Source organism: Hesperophylax consimilis, chromosome 12 (assembly GCF_061612785.1).
Source record: "Hesperophylax consimilis isolate HC1 chromosome 12, BYU_Hcon_1.0, whole genome shotgun sequence".
NCBI lineage: Eukaryota > Metazoa > Arthropoda > Insecta > Trichoptera > Limnephilidae > Hesperophylax > Hesperophylax consimilis.
The window spans coordinates 23923780-23944994 of record NC_142847.1 but is presented as its reverse complement, the minus strand read 5'-3'; the positions used below and the strand labels follow the sequence as shown (position 1 = coordinate 23944994).

At 32.5% G+C, this 21215-nt stretch overlaps 2 protein-coding genes across 3 annotated transcripts in view; one reads left to right on the top strand and one right to left on the bottom strand.

The window, feature by feature from the left end:
- The first annotated feature begins 3511 nt into the window (after positions 1-3511).
- LOC149419346 (facilitated trehalose transporter Tret1-like) lies at positions 3512-9841 on the top strand. The gene is made up of 7 exons (XM_089637971.1): positions 3512-3604; positions 5819-5953; positions 7109-7192; positions 7514-7792; positions 8695-8815; positions 9076-9210; positions 9369-9841. The coding sequence occupies exons 1-7, from the start codon at positions 3512-3514 to the stop codon at positions 9839-9841; spliced, it is 1320 nt and encodes a 439-aa protein (XP_089494097.1).
- Positions 9842-10769: 928 nt separating this feature from the next.
- LOC149419345 (extracellular serine/threonine protein CG31145) overlaps positions 10770-21215 on the bottom strand; it is a 303213-nt gene continuing 292767 nt past the window's right edge. For both annotated transcript variants that reach the window (XM_089638246.1, XM_089638245.1), the window contains exon 13: positions 10770-15023. In XM_089638246.1, the coding sequence (XP_089494372.1) occupies positions 14834-15023 (190 nt within the window). In that variant the 3' untranslated portion in view covers positions 10770-14833. The remainder of the gene's footprint in view (positions 15024-21215) is intronic.

Genomic DNA, 21215 nt, shown 5'->3' with positions numbered 1-21215 from the left:
ACAATAGCTGAGCACACTGTTCTATTTCTAGGGCTTCATAACAGCTTCTTTTGTAAGCAGTTTAGATCAGGATTTAAAAAAAATTGCACATTCAAGAAATGCAAGTAATTCTATCGTGGATTATCTTTTAAGTTTTGTAGAGTTTTCCCATTTAGTCAGTAGCAGGGTTTTGTTCGCTTATCTGTAGCTATTTAAATGTGAAGTGGACCAGATATTTCCAAACACTCATTGATGTTTTTCCACGATACTAATCAGGTGAGAAAATTATCTGTGTGGCTGTTATTTTTCTAGGAGTGTTCTATTATATGTGTCCAGTATTACTTGTCAAAAAAATATATTTAATACTTATTCTATATATTTTTGATGTTTTATTTGAAGTGAGTACCTACTTGAAAAAAATCAACCCGTATTAAAATAAAGCTTTTTTTTTAATACATGTATATATTTTCAATTTTGAGTTATCTCTTGTGCCGGAAGGTAGCCGATTTCACAGAAATAAGTGCGTGAGTGTGTGTGTGAGTATGTGCGTGAGTTTGTGCGTAAGTGCCACCAAAAGTTGATAGAATGCATTGTTATCGACAACGAGTACCGACTGCCGAGTCTTAGCTTGATCGAATATTGGAAAGTGGATTAATTTTCACTTCCAAGATTTGCATTAATTCATGAAAACAAAATCAAAATTCAAACAGATGGATTTAAAAATATTAGATGATGATAAATTGTATTTTACCGGTTTGTATCATAGAGGTCCAATGAATTATTATTTAATCATTTACAAGCTTAATCATCCATCATTGCACAAGCAACAAATTCAGCTTTTTCTGATGGGATTTGGAATCAGGTCATTCTCAAACTGGGAATTTTTGTCTCTAAAAAAAGAAACAATCTTGAACTAATCTTTCAACTTTTTTAACAACTTAGAAAATTCAGAAAAGTTTAATTAAAATTTTGCATTTTCAATGAATTAACTACTTTTAAATACAATATGAGCAACTGAAGGCCTATTTTTTATCTCTTGGTAAAAAATAAAATTTATTTTGAAGATAAAAAAAAACATCCTGTTTATATGGATATATGAATATTCGTTTATTGTCTTACCTACTTCCTCATACATTTCTGATAAGAAATTGATTTATTTATGATAAATAATAGTGAATTCAATTATCGTAATCAGTTCTCACAGATTTACCGTCTTTAATAACTTAATAGTGCACTTTATATAATATCATTATCATTACTCAACTATTTCAGTGAATATTCAAATTGTTTGCAACCTACCATCAAACTGAAAATTACTTTAGATAATTTAGTGCAATACGTATAAAGGGTATTTTGTATTAAATTATAATATTACAGCTACGCAAAACATTAAGAAAATGTTCATGTTCAAGGAACGAACAAGGGTTGGGATAGCCGTATTTTGAAGGGCTATTCCACACAGATAAAGCATGGATAAAGCCCATGGCTTATGACAGGCGAATGCGATAGCACAATTTGTAAGGTTAATTCACAGTCAGCTTACCAGGTGGCGAACGAAATCTGCAACTCAAGAATCATCTTTCAGCACTGGAACGGTGATCGTTGTACGGTAGCACTCGTTATGTTGAATTGGATTGCGATAGTTGCGATAGTTGCGATAAAAATACGTTTGAGGGATTATTCCGATAAATGACCGGCGAGAGTACACACATTGGTTTTGACAAGACGAAAGTTTCGATGCAATTGTACGGCTCACGGCACTCCGTGATTATAGTTGACGTGTGTGAATTCAAACTGTACAGTTCAAATTCTGACTATACTATTGGTCAGCACACGGCCTGTCAAATCAAATCGCCGTGACGGAACAGTTCACAAGTAAATTTTTTTAGTTTACATAATATGTATGCTTTATTTCCTGATTTTAATTAAGCAACCGTTTGATTTTTTTTTATCCTACTTACTATATTTTATTATGTATTTATTGTTAACCTATGTTATCAGTAAAGTTCGTTTTTAAAATCACTTTTTTCCGATGAATATCAATTTTTGTAGTGCGTTTAGGGAGTTTTCTTTTAATTAAAAATCTTAATTAAAATCGTGCTTTTACATTCCCAAAAACGGTAAGATAAATAAAAAAACTTAAATGTTGGAAAAGCTTTATTTGCAAAACAAAGAAAATCTCATCCATTTACGAAACCTGCAAATAAAACTTCATATATTTGAGTATCTACATTAAAAAACAATACAAAAGCATCACAAAACACACATGAATATAATAAAACGTCTACCACTCAATTTATTTAACGTTTCTTTTATATTGTTACAGGGTTTCTTTTGTGCGAAAAACTGCTCAAAGTTCTGTGGAAATAATTCCCAGACAACAATATGTATCGTGTGTGGAGTGGCAGGGTTACACAATACTCGTCGGCTTTCACAGGTAAAGATGTGTGGATTATATTATACGGAACATTATAATGTATTACACGGAACATTACACGGTATTGTATTCGCCTCTCATCTCGTGAGCGTGCCCCGTGCGTGACTACTGATACTCTCGAATCTAGGCTCTCAGGCTTCGTAGGAAAGTTTTTGTGGAATTATTGCTGGGGTTGCAAATCTCGAGTAATTGCATTTTTCTTAATTTAATTTTTTTATGTGATACTTTTCATTCCTTTGAAAGATACATGCTAGAATACTAACACGGCCACACGGCACACAAAAGCTGAAAAAATGAAAAAAAAAATCTTCCTGTACGGAGAAAAATGATCCTGTCAATAAAGTGAGTGAGTGACAATTTCTTGATAAAATATTAGTCATTCAGAATATATCGAGAACAATTGTTCTTTTGATAATAAATATCAGTATGTCATTTTCAATATTTGTATGAACACGTATTCCGCCGTCTTCATAAAATTCGCTATTGACTGATGCTTTGTTAGGATTCTGTGAATTAATTTGTTGAAGGCCTGAAGTGCAGCCCCGTTTTAACAGTAAAATGAATGATTTGACCAGATTTATTAAATTAATAGTACGTTGCATCAGTAAGTTATCTCCTTGTTGTACAGAGAAGTTCAATAATAAAAATCATCTGCCTCTCATGTGGTGGCATTTTTGATAATTGACGTATTAACAGTTTCTCAAAAAAAATGTTTGAATTTATTACATATTATATTATAAATACAAACAAAATATATATACAAAATTATATTACACAAACCATTATAAGGAGTTATCCACAAGTTTGTCATAATACAATTGAGGGATGCAAAAGCAGAGTATAATATAACATTACATTTCTGTGGCGCAGTTTTTTTTTTATTTCACTTGAAGTGCGCTTTAAAGTAAGTGCCTACGTAAGTACAACTTGTTATCGAACTTTATAAAGTTTGAGGATTTGACTAGATTTCTTACTTGTGAAATGATTCACGTTAATTTATAGTTACTCCCAAAACAATTAACTGTTTATCATATAGTTTAATCTAAAGCAACCCTAAATACAATAGTCAATTATTTGGTGTAATTTGTAGCAATGATGGGGTTGGTGTGTGCCGGTCTCCACATGGGGTGGGCCTCCCCTGCCTTGCCCAAACTCCTCGATGGATCTGCCGGTTTCAAAATAACAAGGGTAAGAAAACAACCTTCAATTTATGTCGGCATTAGTCGGTAGGACTATACTTCGCCATAGTTGCCTTCTCATCGTGACTGCACGAATAATACGCATCTCATGGTCCCAGATTTTTTGAAGCATAATGTATACTTTTAAACAATTAGACGTATGTTCTGGTACCTAATATGCAACGGTAATTAAATTCCTACCAATTACAAACAAAAAACCTACTACCAATACATATTAAATCAGCGACGACATAAGAAGGTTCATGTTATAAAACAACTAGAAATTTTGTTTTTTGGAATGAGTTATTTGGTGTCAGCTTTATTACTGCTAGAAACCGCTGTATATTTATTACACTTGGTGTCAGCTACATTACTTCTATATATTTATTACACTTGGCGTCAGCTTCATTACTGCTATATATTCATTATACTTTGTGTCAGCTTAATTACTGCTAGAAACTGCTATATATTTATTACACTTGGCGTCAGCTTCATTACTGCTATATATTCATTACACTTTGTGTCAGCTTCATTACTGCTAGAAATTGCTATATATTTATTACACTTGGCGTCAGCTTCATTTCTGCTATATATTCATTACACTTTGTGTCAGCTTCATTACTGCTAGAAACTGCTATATATTTATTACACTTGGCGTCAGCTTCATTACTGCTATATATTCATTACACTTTGTGTCAGCTTAATTACTGCTAGAAACTGCTATACATTTATTACACTTGGCGTCAGCTTCATTACTGCTATATATTCATTACACTTTGTGTCAGCTTCATTACTGCTAGAAACTGCTATATATTTATTACACTTGGCGTCAGCTTCATTTCTGCTATATATTCATTGCACTTTGTGTCAGCTTCATTACTGCTAGAAACTGCTATATATTTATTACACTTGGTGTCAGCTTCATTACTGCTAGAAACTGCTATATTTTTATGTTGGGGAAGATGGTAAAAGATGCAATAAAGTGTCATTTTTTGTCAAAGTTCAACATTTCAAAGGTTTTGGCAGTTTGACGGTCATGTTTTTTTTAATCATTAAAAATTTAATTTTTTTTATAGTCTAAGTTGAGTTTGAAGATTAGGAAGTACTTATAAATTATTAAAAATACCCAGACCCAGAACCTAATAACCATTTTTTATGTTTTTCCATCTACCCAGTATTAAGTTGTTGTTTCCATTAGCAATTAAATTGAAATCAGATGTTATTTTAGAAATATCGAAATTCGACAATTTTAACCAGTTTTTTTTGTTATTTGTTTTTGGGGTGTTATGCCGTGTTGCGCTAACTCCTTCTTTAGCCAACGTTTCGGACAGCATTGCAGTGTTCATCATCGGACATTGATGATGGACAAAGTATAAGTAATTTTTTTTAAATTTTGTCATGTAAAACTATATCGGGTCTATTATGACTAATAGTTCGGTCTGTTAGTATAGTTTCATCATAATATATTTTATAAAATTCATGTTCTAAAAATGAATTTGGTTAGTATTCAAAATATGGTATTATATATCTTAAAAAAAAAAAATTAAAAATAAAATATTGCTATCAATCAAGTTATGTTTAATTACCAAACTTTGATGAGTTATTTTTAAAACTTGATTATGCCTAAATGTATACTCGAACGGCGCTAATATAGAAAATCCCGATATAATATGTTCAATAGTTTCCGGAAAAGCCAAACATTTTCTACACAAATCATCAATTTGATTTGTATCTTTGATTACATGCTTCCTATAATTTTTAGTATTAATGACTCTATCCTGAATGGCAAGCATAAATCCTTCTGTTTCTGCGCTCAACTCTTCAATACTCAACCATTTGTTTGACGAAAATTTGTCAACATACGTTTGGTTGAGATAATTTAAGTGTTTTGCGTGAATAATTTTATTTGACCAGGAATCTAATAATTCCTGGTTGGGATTTATAAAAATGTTGGCATTCTCATCGTATAAATTTAAAGGTGTAATATTTCTATCTGCCTTGCAAATTATTTTGTGCATTTCTGAGCTATAAGCTTTCCTATGAAAAAAAGTTCTTAGCATTTCTACCTGATTATGTTTCAAAGAAGTTATTTTGACTATACCTCTACCTCCTAAATTTCAAGGTAAATTCTAAACTCGTTCTATAGCTGAATTTGGATGATGACAATACATTTTTTATTATCATTATTATTTTTATATTTGTCTTGATTGGGTCATTTTAATAGGATGACAGTTCATGGATCGTATCGATGCTGAATCTAGGAACATTGCCTGGGTGTTTGGTAGCCAGATTTTTAGTGGACAGAATCGGAAGGAAAATGACCATGCTCCTCTCTGCCTGGCCCTACTTTGCTTCCTGGGTAAGTAATTAAACATTGAATTCATTTAATTAAAACCCCATGGGTCTAGGTCTAGACATTTCAAAAAAATAATTTAGTGAAATATTCCCGCTCGACATTTAATTTCAAATAGATAACTGTCTTTCAACATATTCCAAAATGAAAACTGTTTTTGAAAGCATATGAAACAATTTCTGATTTTAATATTACAGACAAACTAAATATTGTGTAATTAAAAATATTAAAATTTTGAACACAAACGTGGCTAAAGATATTGAAATCGCTTACAGATGGTTTTTATATTTACCAATTTATACGAGATACAGATATATGTTTAAAATCACACGGGAGTGTCAAATAAACTTTTAAATTTAAAGAGTAAGATAAGTGTTTTCTCTTTCTATATTTATTTATAATAATAATTGGAAGGGAGATTTTTATGAGTACGCATTATTTGGTGGCAGATATCTACGTGGCCTGAGAGGTCAGTGTAGCAGTTCAAAGTGCATTGCCGTTCATTTTACAATTGATCAGTATGGGTTATTTTGACAAACTATGAATACAGTAAAAAATGTGTCGAAAATTTAATGTTTATTTTTCTGATTCTGATAATTGTACTGAAAACGTAAAATTTTAATATTTTCATTCCTTAGTATTGATTTTAAAAACCTAGCACTGGCCAGTCATTTTTTTTATTATTTCAAAAAAATTTACATTGGTTGATACATATTGAATGTTATATCAACCGCCATGCTAGGGATGCCCCTGTGTTATGGCGGGTTAAGTTTACAGATTGAAGAAAGAATTATGACATAGAATGCGCCACTGACTTGTAAAACGGCTGTCACCAACGTTGCTCGGCGTGACCGGCGTCTACCCAGTGAATTTACGAATAAAAACGAGCATGACACAAACGGAAAATAAAAAAATGAAAAATTTTATATCGTTATGAAAAATTTATTCATCAACATAAAAAAAAAATAACTTCATTGTCATTTTTTTTTTCAAGAATAAAAAAAAGGGAAAATACCCTATAGCAAAACGGTTGGTTGGCGACTGTCCCCCCCGTACCAATTATCATTGATGTTGTCGGATTTGATATTGTTGACGCAATTGATAATGCAGTGTTTTTCTTTATACGCCTTTTACAGATATTCTTGAATTACTTTTTTTTAGATTCTTATAATGATGGCAACATCAGCTTGGTATCTCTATGCTGCTCAACTAATGGCAGGGCTCAGCCTTGGCGTAGGACTTGTGGTAAGTTAATATTTCTGGCTTTCACCCTTCAAGGGTGTTTTTGGCCATGAATTTGGGTGAATTTTTATATTAATTTTGTTTAAATGGACAAAATTCAAAATTATATGGAAGATTAGAGTCGCGTTCAGAGAAGAGATGAGATGTTGAATGGAGAATAGGAAATTTTAGATAAGGCGTGATATGAAGATGATATTTGTTTAGAGAGTGACAACGAAAAATATGTAACTAATGCTTTAAAAGAAAGGGTAGTGATTGTGGTCGTCGTCAAGATTGAAGGTGAAAGCGGGTAGTAAAGCTTGTAAATGTTATTGTTATTTCCAGGTAACATCAATGTACTGCGGAGAAATAGCCGAAAAAGAGATCAGGGGGGCTCTCACCTCAACCCTGAACTTCGGTATGAACATCGGAAGTCTCATATCCTACAGCATCGGTCCCTACTTTGACTACCAAGAAGTAGCTTATATCACAGTTTTCTTCCCCCTGATCTTCTTCGCTTTCTGCCTCAGCATCCCCGAATCTCCTTACTATTTCCTCATCAAGGGAGATAAGACAAAAGCGAGAGAATCTCTTATTAAATTGAGAGACTGTGATAACCTTGCAGTAAGTGTAACAACTATAAAATATTTATTTCAAATACATATTTCCGGAATAAATATATTACAGTGTTGGTGTATCTCTGAGTGACCAGCTCAGACACGGTGACTCCATCGAAGACCCAGTCAAGTTAGCTTCTCGGAAGCTGAGCGTACTGTGCATGGCCCGCAAACTGACGAATTGTTGACCCTATACAAATTGCAAATTCGCCCCTGACTGTTCAGAAGAAGGGAGGTCTTTTTTTAGATTTCTCTATCTTCACAAACGTATTGCAATTATTAGAGAACAATAATCAGGTGAGAATGCTGTCCTTATTCTACCGCTATTTAAATGGAAGATGTTCTGAGGAACTAGCGGCATCGATCCCTTCGGCACTGGTGCATAGTTGGGAAACTTGAAATGCTCACCCAACATTTGTGCACGGTGTATAATATTTCATGAGAACGGATCGTTCCTACAACTCGTTTTTGCATTCAATGGCTCGATTTGCCGGCCTCTGTGTTTTCTTCCTTCTACAACATGGCTCTCTTCAAGACCCACGTGCACTTCTTCTTCACCTCAAAAAAACCCTCAATACAGCATCCTCAAAGGTGACAGAAACCCCGAGACAAATAAATTCCCTCCTACGCGGAGTTAGTTTAAAAAATATTTTTTTGAGTAAAACAGCAGGTTTGAAGGTTGATCCTATATAGCACAGACGCTCGGAATGTGATTCCATTTACCAGTGCGCAAATAACCCTGTTCTTGTATATTTTTCTAATACGAGGCTGTTTGATAATATTTGACAAATTAATTTTTAAACCGTTTTTTTGGTTTTTAAGATAGTTAAGACTTTCAAAGTATACCTGTACCTTATCGGCCAGGCAAAAATATTCTCGAAGGTATATTAATTCAATTTGTTATTTTAGGAGGTTAACAAAGCACTCGATGAAATTGAAATTAACGTGAAGGAAGATTTGGAGAAACGTGGAGGATTGAAGGAATTATTTACAGAGAAGATGTACAGGAGGGCTATCATCATTATTGTTGGTGAGTTTGGCAGCATTGGTTTTACTATCGTTATCTGTGGAATGTGGCAAAACAATAAACCCACTGACTCTGAGGGAGAATTCCGGTTCTATTTAAGGTTAAAGACAATTCTTTATCCTTGACTGGGATCATAGTTCTAGTATTAACACTTAAATTAACAAATACAATAAAATGAAGTCGTTTGCCGGACATTTTTTCATTACTGGAATTCGAGACCCACAGAAAGCAATACTAAATTCATGTGTGAATTTGGTTTTTAGGTATACGAAGTCTTCAACAACTCTGTGGTAACATGGCCATCATATCGTATCTGCAGATCATCTTTGAAGCCACCAGCATGAGCATAGAATCGAGCCTTACTACCATATTGTATGGAGTTCTTCAAGTGATATCAGGTACCTACTTACTGCCTTATTATTTTTCTACCATCATATACAACATAAAATTTCGTACAACTAGTATTGTACATATCTGTATCAAATCATGTTAATATGTATCTATTGAAAAGGGTTATTTAATGTTAAACTCACGAAAATTGCAATTGTCTTTTTAGGTATCATTGCAACAATCGCAACAGACAAACTAGGAAGAAAACCATTGCTCTACTTTTCATCTATCGGCCACTCCATCGCCCTTACAGCTATTGGAACCTACTTCTTCTTGCAGGACTATCTATGCTACCCTGAAGATACCATGTCCAAAATATCCTGGCTTCCACTTGCATCTATCATGTTATTCTGCGTCTGCTACAGTGTTGGCATAGGCTCATTAGGTTATGTTTTACTTGGGGAATACTTCCCGACTAATGTTAAAAGCATTGCGGTGTCTTGTGGTAGTATTTATGGGTCTACCCTGGCCTTCTTGGTGTCGAAGTTATATTTGGTAGTTGCTGATGCGGCAGGGGTCTATGTGGCGTTTTGGATATTTGCTGGTTGCTGTTATTGCGGTTTGTTTTTCACGCATTTCTTTGTCCCCGAAACTAAGAACAAGAGTTTCGTGGAGATTCAAGAGAAGTTGAATAGGTAGTAAAGAGATTTTTTGCGTAAAGTGTTATTTATATAAAAGCACTTAAGACCGAGAATTTAAGTACCTATCTTTTGAGTCTTGGCATGTTTGTGAAATTTTAAATAAAAGTATGGTTATGGAATGTGTTCTTGATATTACAAGAACGATGATTTTTTTCTTGCTGGAAACATGGTTAAAAAAAAAAAAAAAAAAATTGTAATGGATGCCCTTAATTAAAGTACGTGATATTTTTTTCTGGTTAATTTTTTATGCCACTGCACGCTTATTTTGTAACCATAAAACCATAATCTGAATAAAATAAAATAAAATATTTCTTTTCTTTTATACAAAAGTGCCACCATTCCAGTGTAGTGTGTCCATAAAGTTAAATTTGCCGTAATCAGACCATCTCTTAGTGGCTGAAGTATTTTTGTAGTTATTTTTTAATCTCATTTAAGATCAACTAGCTGATCATTAGAGAATTTTCTTAGTTAAAAAATCTAGGATTATTAAATAAGAGTTCAAAATCTATTATTGCATTTTTTTATATTACGTGAAGAACTGACCAAACCTATGGGACTATGTCATCCCTGATTGGGATGTGTTGTAAGGCTGAAGCTGGTGGGAAGGAGATTTATATGGGAAAGAGAATGAAAATGGTTGGAAAGTACCTGGCTATTCAGATCTGGTCACCAAACATTTCATCATTTCCATTTCAAGTAATGTTTCGATTCGAAATGGTGGTCTTTCACCTGACCGAAAATACACGCTATTACAAATATTATTTTTAGATACCCATGTTACATTGAAATAATTTTTCTAAAATATGTATTTCACATAGACCGTATTGTTTTCCTTTTATGTATGTTTGTTGTTATTTGATTAGCTTACTAGAATGCAGTAGCCTTAATAGATATCGTCATAATATGTACATTAAAAAAAACAGGAATTTATTAAAAATAATTTATTTTTACGTAATTATGTAGGTAGATTAACATTCTCTAGTTTTCCAAAATGTTTTTTTTTTACAATTTCTGGAAAAATCTGGTTAACATAATCTTTACCAACTAAATTGAGTAGGTATAGTATTAAAAGACAAATGAAAATATTAAATTTAAAAAAATACACTTTGTTGTTCACCACTTTTATTGACTGCTGTGCGCTGTCATTATTAATTCAACGAAAGCGGTGTTTTTTTAAATTTAATATATACTGTCACACCCAAAGTATTTGTTGCATCCTTAAAAAAATAAAAATAATGATAACTTTCATCAAATGAGAAAACTGTCGAAAACTCCTCACAGGTAACAAAGAAATAAAACCAAATCAAATACAAACTAGAATAATTGAATAGGATTTTCTTCAACAACTATATTATAAATAATTAAAACAAATTGTATAGAAAATATTTCTCTCATTTATAAATACCTAGTTGGAATCTTGCTGAGCATTATCAATACAAAAACTGTTTGAAGAAACATAAAAATTTGAATATTTAATGGTAGTACAATATGTATTCTGTATATATATTTTTTCGATTTGCAGTTTAAATATCAAATATATTGTGTAATCTTCATTCTGAATATTTAATTTATTTTCAAGTTGCCTTTATAAACATTATTATTTTTTTATATTCCGCACCTGAAATAATATTTTGCAATCTTTCTTTATTCTAAACATATTATGCACAATCTCAAAGTATATTTTTAATAATTTTTACAATTTTAATTCTGAACATAAATTTTTAAATCTTCATTCTGAATATGTTTAACTTGTTTTTTTTACAATGTGCATTCTAAACATAACGCCTATTTTACAATCATTATACTGAAACTTATTAAATTTTCTGTATATTTAACGTTGCAACTGGATTCTGAAAATTTAATGCAATTTTCAATTTAAATTCTGATTTTAATGTATATTTTATAAACTTTACATAACGCATTATGGATATTTAATGTATTAAATAATGTGCATTCTGGATATTTAAAGTATTATACAATCTGCATTCTGGATATTGAATGTATTATACAATGTGCATTCCGGATATTCAATGTATTATAAAATCTGAATTTTGGATATTTAATGTATTATACAATCTGCATCCTGGATGCATAAGGTATTATATAATCTGCATTTTGGGTATTTAATGTATTGTACAATCTGCATTCTGAATATTTAATGTATTCTACAATCTGCACCTGGATATATAAGGTATTATATAATCTTGATTCTGGATATTTAATGTATTATACAATCTGCATTCTGGATATTGAACGTATTATACAATCTGCATTCTGGATATTGAATGTATTATACAATCTGCATTCTGGATATTGAATGTATTATACAATCTGCATTCTGGATATTTAATGTATTATACAATCTGCATTCTGGATATTTAATGTATTATACAATCTGCATTCTGGATATTGAACGTATTATACAATCTGCATTCTGGATATTGAATGTATTATACAATCTGCATTCTGGATATTGAATGTATTATACAATCTGCATTCTGGATATTGAATGTATTATACAATCTGCATTCTGGATATTTAATGTATTATACAATCTGCATTCTGGATATTTAATGTATTATACAATCTACATTCTGCATTGTCCATCTGAAACCTGAATAATTTTATTGAATGATTTTTATATATTACAAGTTACATTCATTATACGCTGTCTGTCTAACGCCATTGCTAGCCGAAGCGTGAGCCGAACCAAGAATCATGGGTTATGAATTATTTCCCAATGTTCTTGGTTCGGCTCGCAAGTGTGTACGCAGCATAACAATCTGTACTTAACAATTAATAATATATATTTTTATTTACATAAGTAAATTATTAAATAGTAGGTAACACTCAAAAATTATTATTTATGGTAACTTATTCTTTGGAACATTATTAATTCAATGCCCACCAGACAGTTTAAATAAATTCGTAAAAAATATATAATATGCTATGCACAACTTAATGCTTTAAAAATCTCGAATATTCCTAGACAATCAAAGCTTCCCAAATAAAATGTGGTCAGAAAATAAAATCGTTAAATATTAAATCAACTTTTTAAATTATTTTTTTATCAACGGTTTTTATTAATTTCACGTCTATAATCGCACTCTACAAAATATTATAGGAAAGCATTTTTTTCTTCACTTAAAATTGAAAACGCTGCCAATTTTTATTGTTATTATAAATAAATAATTTCGAATTTTATGTTTTTTTTTACAATTATTACGACTGTGAATAATAAAAAATAGACTGATTTCGTTTGTAATGAGTAATTTTGTTACTGCTTACTTTTTAAACTGTTATAGTTATATCGATTGATTGCTTATTAGTACCGAGTTGATGTATGTGAAACTAATAAGAATCCATTTATTCTAGTTTTAGAAGAAAACTCTAAAGAAAAAAAATTGGAGGAAATGTGAAGTGTGTTTAATTATTTTAAATGAGAAGATAATATTTTTTATTTAGACACATTGTGAAGATTGTAGTAACACTGCAGATACAATTATTACTAGCTAGTACTTAAAAAATAACTGATATTTTGGTGACTAGTTGTATATTTTAAACACCGTAATAAATGTTCTATATTTGTTGGAAATTACACTTCTTTGGATATGCAAAACTTGGTGACCGGATAAATCATCACAATGATAATTCATCAAATGTTTAAAAAGTTATATAAAATCATGGAAAGTGATGAAACAAAAACTTTATTAAGTAGGTTAGGTTAGGTTAGTTCAGGTTAATTTTTTTTTAATCGTTTCTAATTACTTTATATCACTTTTTAAAAGTGTGTTGAATTGTCACTGTGTTAAGTTATCATGGAACCGCGAAACTTATATGTTATAAAAAAATGATTTACTTGATTGACAGTATTTTGTTGGTATATTTTACAAAGAATATCAATTTTATTTACGAGTAAAAAAATTATGTTTGCTGGCCACAATTTTCGTGCTGCTTAAAAAAATTTATTTTTTGAATTGTCTAAAAGTTATAAATAATATTGTAAAATACAAAATACTCCATTATAAACTTAACAATATATAAAAAGCTGCATTTCATTAAATTGAAAAAATATTACTTCACTAACAAAATAAGTATTTTTTTACACATGAAAAAAGAATATAATAAAAAAAATATTTTATGAAAGAACTGGAGTTAAAACAATTTACAAAAGATAAGTAAAAGAAAAAATACTTTAATTGAGATTCAAAACAATCAAAAGAGTTTATAAAATTTCGTAATCTAATAAAATAAAGATTTCTAATACAATAATTTCATTGAATTGTTTATTTTCTGACTACACACTTAAAAAAATAAATGAATTTTAGCTATATGGCATTCATAAGACTTTTTAATATATTTTATATGATATTTATTTAATATACTTAATATCATTTTTACATCCAAGAGAAAACGCAAAACAAAACAAATGGCAAAAATAGCGTATGATTTATCAATCTTAACAGTAACAGTTGATAATAATATCTATCAAGTTGCACATTCAACAGAGTGATTAAATAATTGCAATTATTATTTATATTATATAGTCCTCGACATCTCTTCAAAGTCTTCTATGATAATCAGATCACTGTTAGGTCTAGCTCACAATCGTGGATCGTAGCTCTAATGACTTGCTTCACTTTACACAACACTTTATTTAAATATGTTATCAAAATGGTAAAAAAAATAGAGTTGTGATCAAGAAATCGATTATACAGACGAAAATTCTTAAATTGGGAAAACAATTCAGTTATTTTCTGGTCAAAAAGGTGACAGGTCACAGCTCGACAGAAAATCATAATAAAAACCTCAAATGTGTATTAAAAAAAAATTATTTCAAATTAGGGGATCGAAGATTTTCCACACTCGTTTATGATAAAGACGGACAGGTTACAACAAAGCTCTCAGTAACAGGTTGTGTTATGCGTCACCGCGCATTAGAACTACAATCATAAATGCACCGCACTCCAGGCCGACCCTCGGCCCGTCATCAGACGAGCTCGTGCTCGAACTCTTCACTCTCCTCGGCCCTGAGTAGGCACTGACGCACCCCCTCGAGGATGATCTTCACCCGCCGGTCCAGCGCCGTGAGGTGAGGCTCCCACACCACGGGGGCTATGGGGTCCTTGGACATGGAGTCTCGCAGAGCTTGCGATAGTTTTACTTTGCCATTGTGGAATCTGGAATAGTAAAATATATTCATTAGTACTAGGATAATTAATTTAAAAAAAAAATTTACAATAATACATCCATTTACAATTTTCGATCTTTGCGCCATCTCTCCGGCCGGCTAGAAGTCAAAATAAAAATAAATTGGTTTGACTGAGGATTGAAAATCTCTAATGAAAAAAAGAAATGATTAGCTGTGAAATTTTGAAATGTCTTTAAAAACTAACTAAAAATTAACTGCAAAAATGTTTTTAATATAATGTTACCAAATTCAGCAGAATGCTGTTGTGTGTATGAGTGCATTGTCATCGGCAAATAGTCTATCTGCCGCTGCTATGCCAATGCAAGAATACGACGGTCAAATATCCTCCTTAAACGACTATATGCACAATTTCTAGTTAACATTTTGATATTTCTCTTCTGTTTTTATTTTATGCATCGTTATTTTGTTTTACTCTGAATTACGGAATGTATTGCATTGCACTATCCCCGCATACCTTCTGAAATATTATTAATATAATTAAATGTTTTTACATTTTGCGTATTTATAAAGCAATGTTTTTTCCAAAACAAAACTGAAAGCTTTTGATCAGCATAAAGTGTTGTGACGAATCAAATTTCGTCACAAATAAATATGAACGTTAAACTGAGTATGTCCCGCAGTGTGCGCCCAAAGACAAAGAAAGTGTTGACAGACGGGGGTTGTAAAGAAATAAGTGAGAAGTGCGGGGTAGGGCGACAGGTCCTACGAGCTCAAGAAAGAAAGACAGTCAAGATCGAGGCGGGAGAGAGAGGAGACCGAGACAGCAGTGGTGGTGAAGTACGCGCTCCCCGCCCAGCGGTGTGAAGCTGGGCGGCGGATGAAGAAGTTACAGTCGAGTCAGAGAAAGTGATTTTCAAGTGTTATCCTCCGCCCGGCGACGTAATGTTGGGCGGGAGACGAAGAAAGTGCGGAGATCAGACGCGGCCGGGAGGGCCTGAGCTGCAGAACGGCAGAGGCTGCCACCTAGGACTTCGGCCTTACTAAGGCCAACGAACGGAACCAACTCAGTGAAAACAGTGTAATAACCGTGAACAATAACAATGTGAATAGTGGAGAAGTAATCCGAACCATATGACAACTAGTTAAGTTATAGATGTAAGTAGATCTAAGTTTAATTTAGATTTAGTATTAACACTTGATAAACCCAATTATAATAGAGACTCATACATAATTAATAGATGTTATTAATTAAATTCACCTCCCTAGTCCCCACCCAAGCGACACGAATTGGCGAGAAGGCAGAACATACGAATTGGTAAGTATAAGAGCAGCAATATATATAAGTATTATTCTGAGCTAGATGCCGGAGGAGAAGTTAACGTGTTATTGTCACAATGGCGCCCAATGTGAAGCGGTTTTAGATATTTTACTATATCTATTACTAATGTTATTGACATTCCTAAAACCCATCCCTGAAAACAAGGTAAATATTTGCATGTTCTTATTATATTTAATCTTCTGTACTGTTTCTCGCTCTTGTCATGTTTTGTCTCGAGTTACATACCGTTGTTTGGGTGTTTCGTTTTTGTATAGCGTAAACAAATGTTCTGTGATGAATTCTCATGTGAAGTGCTATTTTTTGTCGGGTTGCAGTTAAATCATTATAAAACAAACTCGGCGTTTTGACACATTCGGGACTGTAGGTACCTGGAGATCGTTAATTCTCTCATCACCGATAGATATTTTCAGGAATGTTACATTTTTTATAAAACAACTAAGTCGGGAGATGTCAAGTGGCTAATTTTTTTTTGTTAAAATGTATTAATGATAGTGATTTTAGGGTACCCATTGGAGTTTATTTTTTGTTGCGTTTTAGGCAGGGGTGTTTGACCCCGAGTAAGGATTAGGATTATTTTGTCCCGTTGACAAAGGTCATCAAATCAAGATTGTGGTGAGCTGAGTCAGCAAATCTAAAAATTGCTGTGTATGAACGGCATAAGAATAACAATGTATTTTCTATATGTCATTCGGAGAAATTCATTTTCATACCACAATTTCGATCAATTTTATGTGTTCGGCAAAAATCCGATAATTAAAAATTGATGGCGGAAGGCGACCGATAGAGAGGGGAGAGAAAGGGTTAGGCGGATTCACTTAACGCGATTTGAGAAAAACAAATATCTTCGTTCGGCGAAACCGTACATTATCTTGTATCTAAAGTCTCGCAATGTTTCGGATAGTAGTCTGCGCAGATGAGAAAATAAAAAGGCGCGTGCGAATGTGATGATGAACTGAATTAGTTACGAATTGGAGCACTTACCGCCGACACGATTTGTGAGGTACAAATACTTACGTTTGACGAACTTAGTATGAGAGTACCTAAATGTCTCCATATCTAAAAAGTAATCTGCGTGCGTGATAAAAGACGGGTGTTGGTAGAGGTGCATCCACTAGTTAAAAAATGTGAAATGCGAATGGAAACGTAAAGGAGCACTGAACGTTCCACGATTTGAGTGGTACAAATATGCATGTTCGACGAAATTACTATAAGAGTACCTAAATGTCTCCATATCTGAATAGTCTGCATGCGTTATAAAATACCGATATTGGTAGAATTGCGTCCACAAGCGAAAATGCGAAAACAAAAGCGAGCACTGAACGTTCCATGATTTGAGTGGAACAAATACGCGCGTTCGTTGAAATTAGTATGTGTGTACCTAAACGTCTCCATATCTGAAAAGAATTCTGCGCGCGTGATAAAATACCGTAAAATATGTAAAAGTGCGAAAAATTTAAATAAAATGGGATGATGCATTGAAGCATTGGCCAGCAGGGATGATAAAATGTGACATGTTGAGGTTGCATCTTAAAAGCGGTTGAATGAGAGACAGAGTATCCGGTTTTGGTGGTTTCTCCGTGTAATAGAAACTATCTGGCGCTCAAATTTCCATTGTGTATCACGTCGGGAGATACACTACAACTCTGTTACCATATATTGTTTAGTTTTTTATAATTCATTTCATTTCAGATGTACTATGTATGTACACCAGATTTTCTTGTTTTTGTTATCGAAGATGTAGGCGTTAATAATAGATTAAGGTAAATGAGGAGTGAATAAAGATTAGTAACGGCCTCTTTTGCAAAGTACAACTAAGGTTTAGGTTTAAGTGATCAACGTGTATTGATAAGGAGTTATGCGTATGTAAGTATGGAATTCTATTATACTTCAGACATGCCAGCAGAACTGAGGGGAGATTAAACTGAAGTGGTAGGTATGAATTCCCAACTCCTTCCCTATCCTGATTCTTTGAAAATTTTATGTTGTCATTAATATTGTCATTAATTATGTTGTCATTTAAAATCTTGTCATTAGTTTTTGGTCACATGCTTGTGAAGAAATTTGTAAACAAAAATTGAAAGGGTTTATATCCTCAAGTGTCTGGAGAGGATTGGATCGCTTGGTTAAAATAAGAAGTGTTATGTTAGTCGAGTGTTAGTATTCATCGTTGATTTTAATGTGTTTTATTGTCACTTTTATTGTTTTCGTGTTATTTTATGTTGATAGGCTAAATGTTTTGACTTGAGTTTTGTTGTGGGTTTGAAAGAGCGTGTAGCGAAAAGGATTGTCGTTGAAAATGAGATATGATGAAAAAGAGAAAAAAAAATGATAAGGATAAGTAATGATAAGAAATGTTAAATTTAGAATATTGAATTGTTTATAATTTAAGATTTACCATGTTTAGAGTTAAGAAGGTTGTCATATGGGAAAAAGGAAATAGAAAATTATGTTTGTAGGAAACCATAATTTTCTTTTGTAACGAAGGGGGTATTGTGACGAATCAAATTTCGTCACAAATAAATATGAACGTTAAACTGAGTATGTCCCGCAGTGTGCGCCCAAAGACAAAGAAAGTGTTGACAGACGGGGGTTGTAAAGAAATAAGTGAGAAGTGCGGGGTAGGGCGACAGGTCCTACGAGCTCAAGAAAGAAAGACAGTCAAGATCGAGGCGGGAGAGAGAGGAGACCGAGACAGCAGTGGTGGTGAAGTACGCGCTCCCCGCCCAGCGGTGTGAAGCTGGGCGGCGGATGAAGAAGTTACAGTCGAGTCAGAGAAAGTGATTTTCAAGTGTTATCCTCCGCCCGGCGACGTAATGTTGGGCGGGAGACGAAGAAAGTGCGGAGATCAGACGCGGCCGGGAGGGCCTGAGCTGCAGAACGGCAGAGGCTGCCACCTAGGACTTCGGCCTTACTAAGGCCAACGAACGGAACCAACTCAGTGAAAACAGTGTAATAACCGTGAACAATAACAATGTGAATAGTGGAGAAGTAATCCGAACCATATGACAACTAGTTAAGTTATAGATGTAAGTAGATCTAAGTATAATTTAGATTTAGTATTAACACTTGATAAACACAATTATAATAGAGACTCATACATAATTAATAGATGTTATTAATTAAATTCACCTCCCTAGTCCCCACCCAAGCGACACGAATTGGCGAGAAGGCAGAACATACGAATTGGTAAGTATAAGAGCAGCAATATATATAAGTATTATTCTGAGCTAGATGCCGGAGGAGAAGTTAACGTGTTATTGTCACAGTGTATTGAATAAAGCAGTCAACTCTCTGGGACTTTTCTAGAATGTCGGTGATAAAAACCGTATATACTATATGGTATCAAGCTACGCGTCTCAACTTACACAACTCGAATGGCTGGGTAAAAAAAATTATCAGTAAACTCCTTGGCACCTTTTTTAAATTTTTTAGTCCCACCCTCCTTGCTTCATTCACATTTAAACATCAAAATCGCTTAGCACTTTAACCAATTAGTTGCCTGCAACGGGCAGAAAGCTAATTTTAGGCACATACATTCAAACATACATATATTTTAATACATTAGTGGGTACACACATATTACTTCATCCACATGCAAACATACATTTTTTAATATATTTGTAGGCACACACTCCTCGCCTCATCTACATTCAAACATCAAATCGCATAGCACTTTTACCCATTAGTTGCCTGCAACGGGCAAAAAGCTAGTTATTATTATTATTTAACGTTTGTGTACTGTTTCAGATATTTTATGTTTTTTTTAGTATTTTTTGATATCACTGATATTTTTCATAAGTATATTTTAGTTATATCATAATATTTTATAAGTATATTTTACATAACTTATAAAGATTTTAGTATATTTAGTTCAGGGTCTACATACTACACTAAACAAAATGTAATTTTTTCAATATTTCTTGGAGATTATTTTATGAAGGAAAGTAAATTTGATTTCTAACAACCACAAATTCACGCTTTCCTTAATATTTTGAATTAATTGAAAAAATCAATAGCCTTATCAAAAATATAACATGTAATATTACATTTGGTACAAGAAAATGTTTGGTCAACAGTCACAGGTGATAAACGAAGTATTTTATTTTACGATAAAATGATATAAGGTTTATTATAATCAGTACGTTCCATGGTGGTAGATACTTTTAGTATCGCCCTGATGAAAGAATACCATTCAGAAACCAAATGTTGTGCATTGCTTGAAATGACTAAAGATAGAAAAATAAAGTCTAAAAAATATTAAAAGATTGATAGTGTAAAAAAAACTAAATAAAATATGAAAAGGACACAGATTTATAGGGTAAAAATAAACTAAATAAAATATTAAAAGTACATACGAGTAGGTTGATAGGGTAACAATAAACAAAATTAAATATTAATAGTACAAAGATTGATATTGTAAAAAGAAACTAAATAAATGATTAAAAGTACATATATTGATAATGTTAAAATGAACTCAATAAAAGATTGAAAGTAAGATTAAAATAAACTAAATAAAATATCGAAATTACATAGATTGATAGTGCAAAATAAACTACTAAAAAAGTTTTAAAAAATAAAGAAAACGAGGAAAATAACTTAAGGACTAACACATAACAGGGTTTTTTTACGTTCGCGAACCGAAACGAGAGCCGAGCCTCGAATTATGGAAAAAGAAGCTTTTGAATTTATCTATCCCAATTTAAAAAGTAAAATGGCAATAGTTTGATTAGCTTTATTAATATTAATACAGCATAAGATAAGTGGCAAAAATATTTATTGATATTTTGGAAGATTAATAGTAAAAGAATTTTACCACTGCTCTAACGAGCTTTCGATGTTCGGTTTGCTATTACCGAATCTTTTGTTAAAATTTTTCATTTT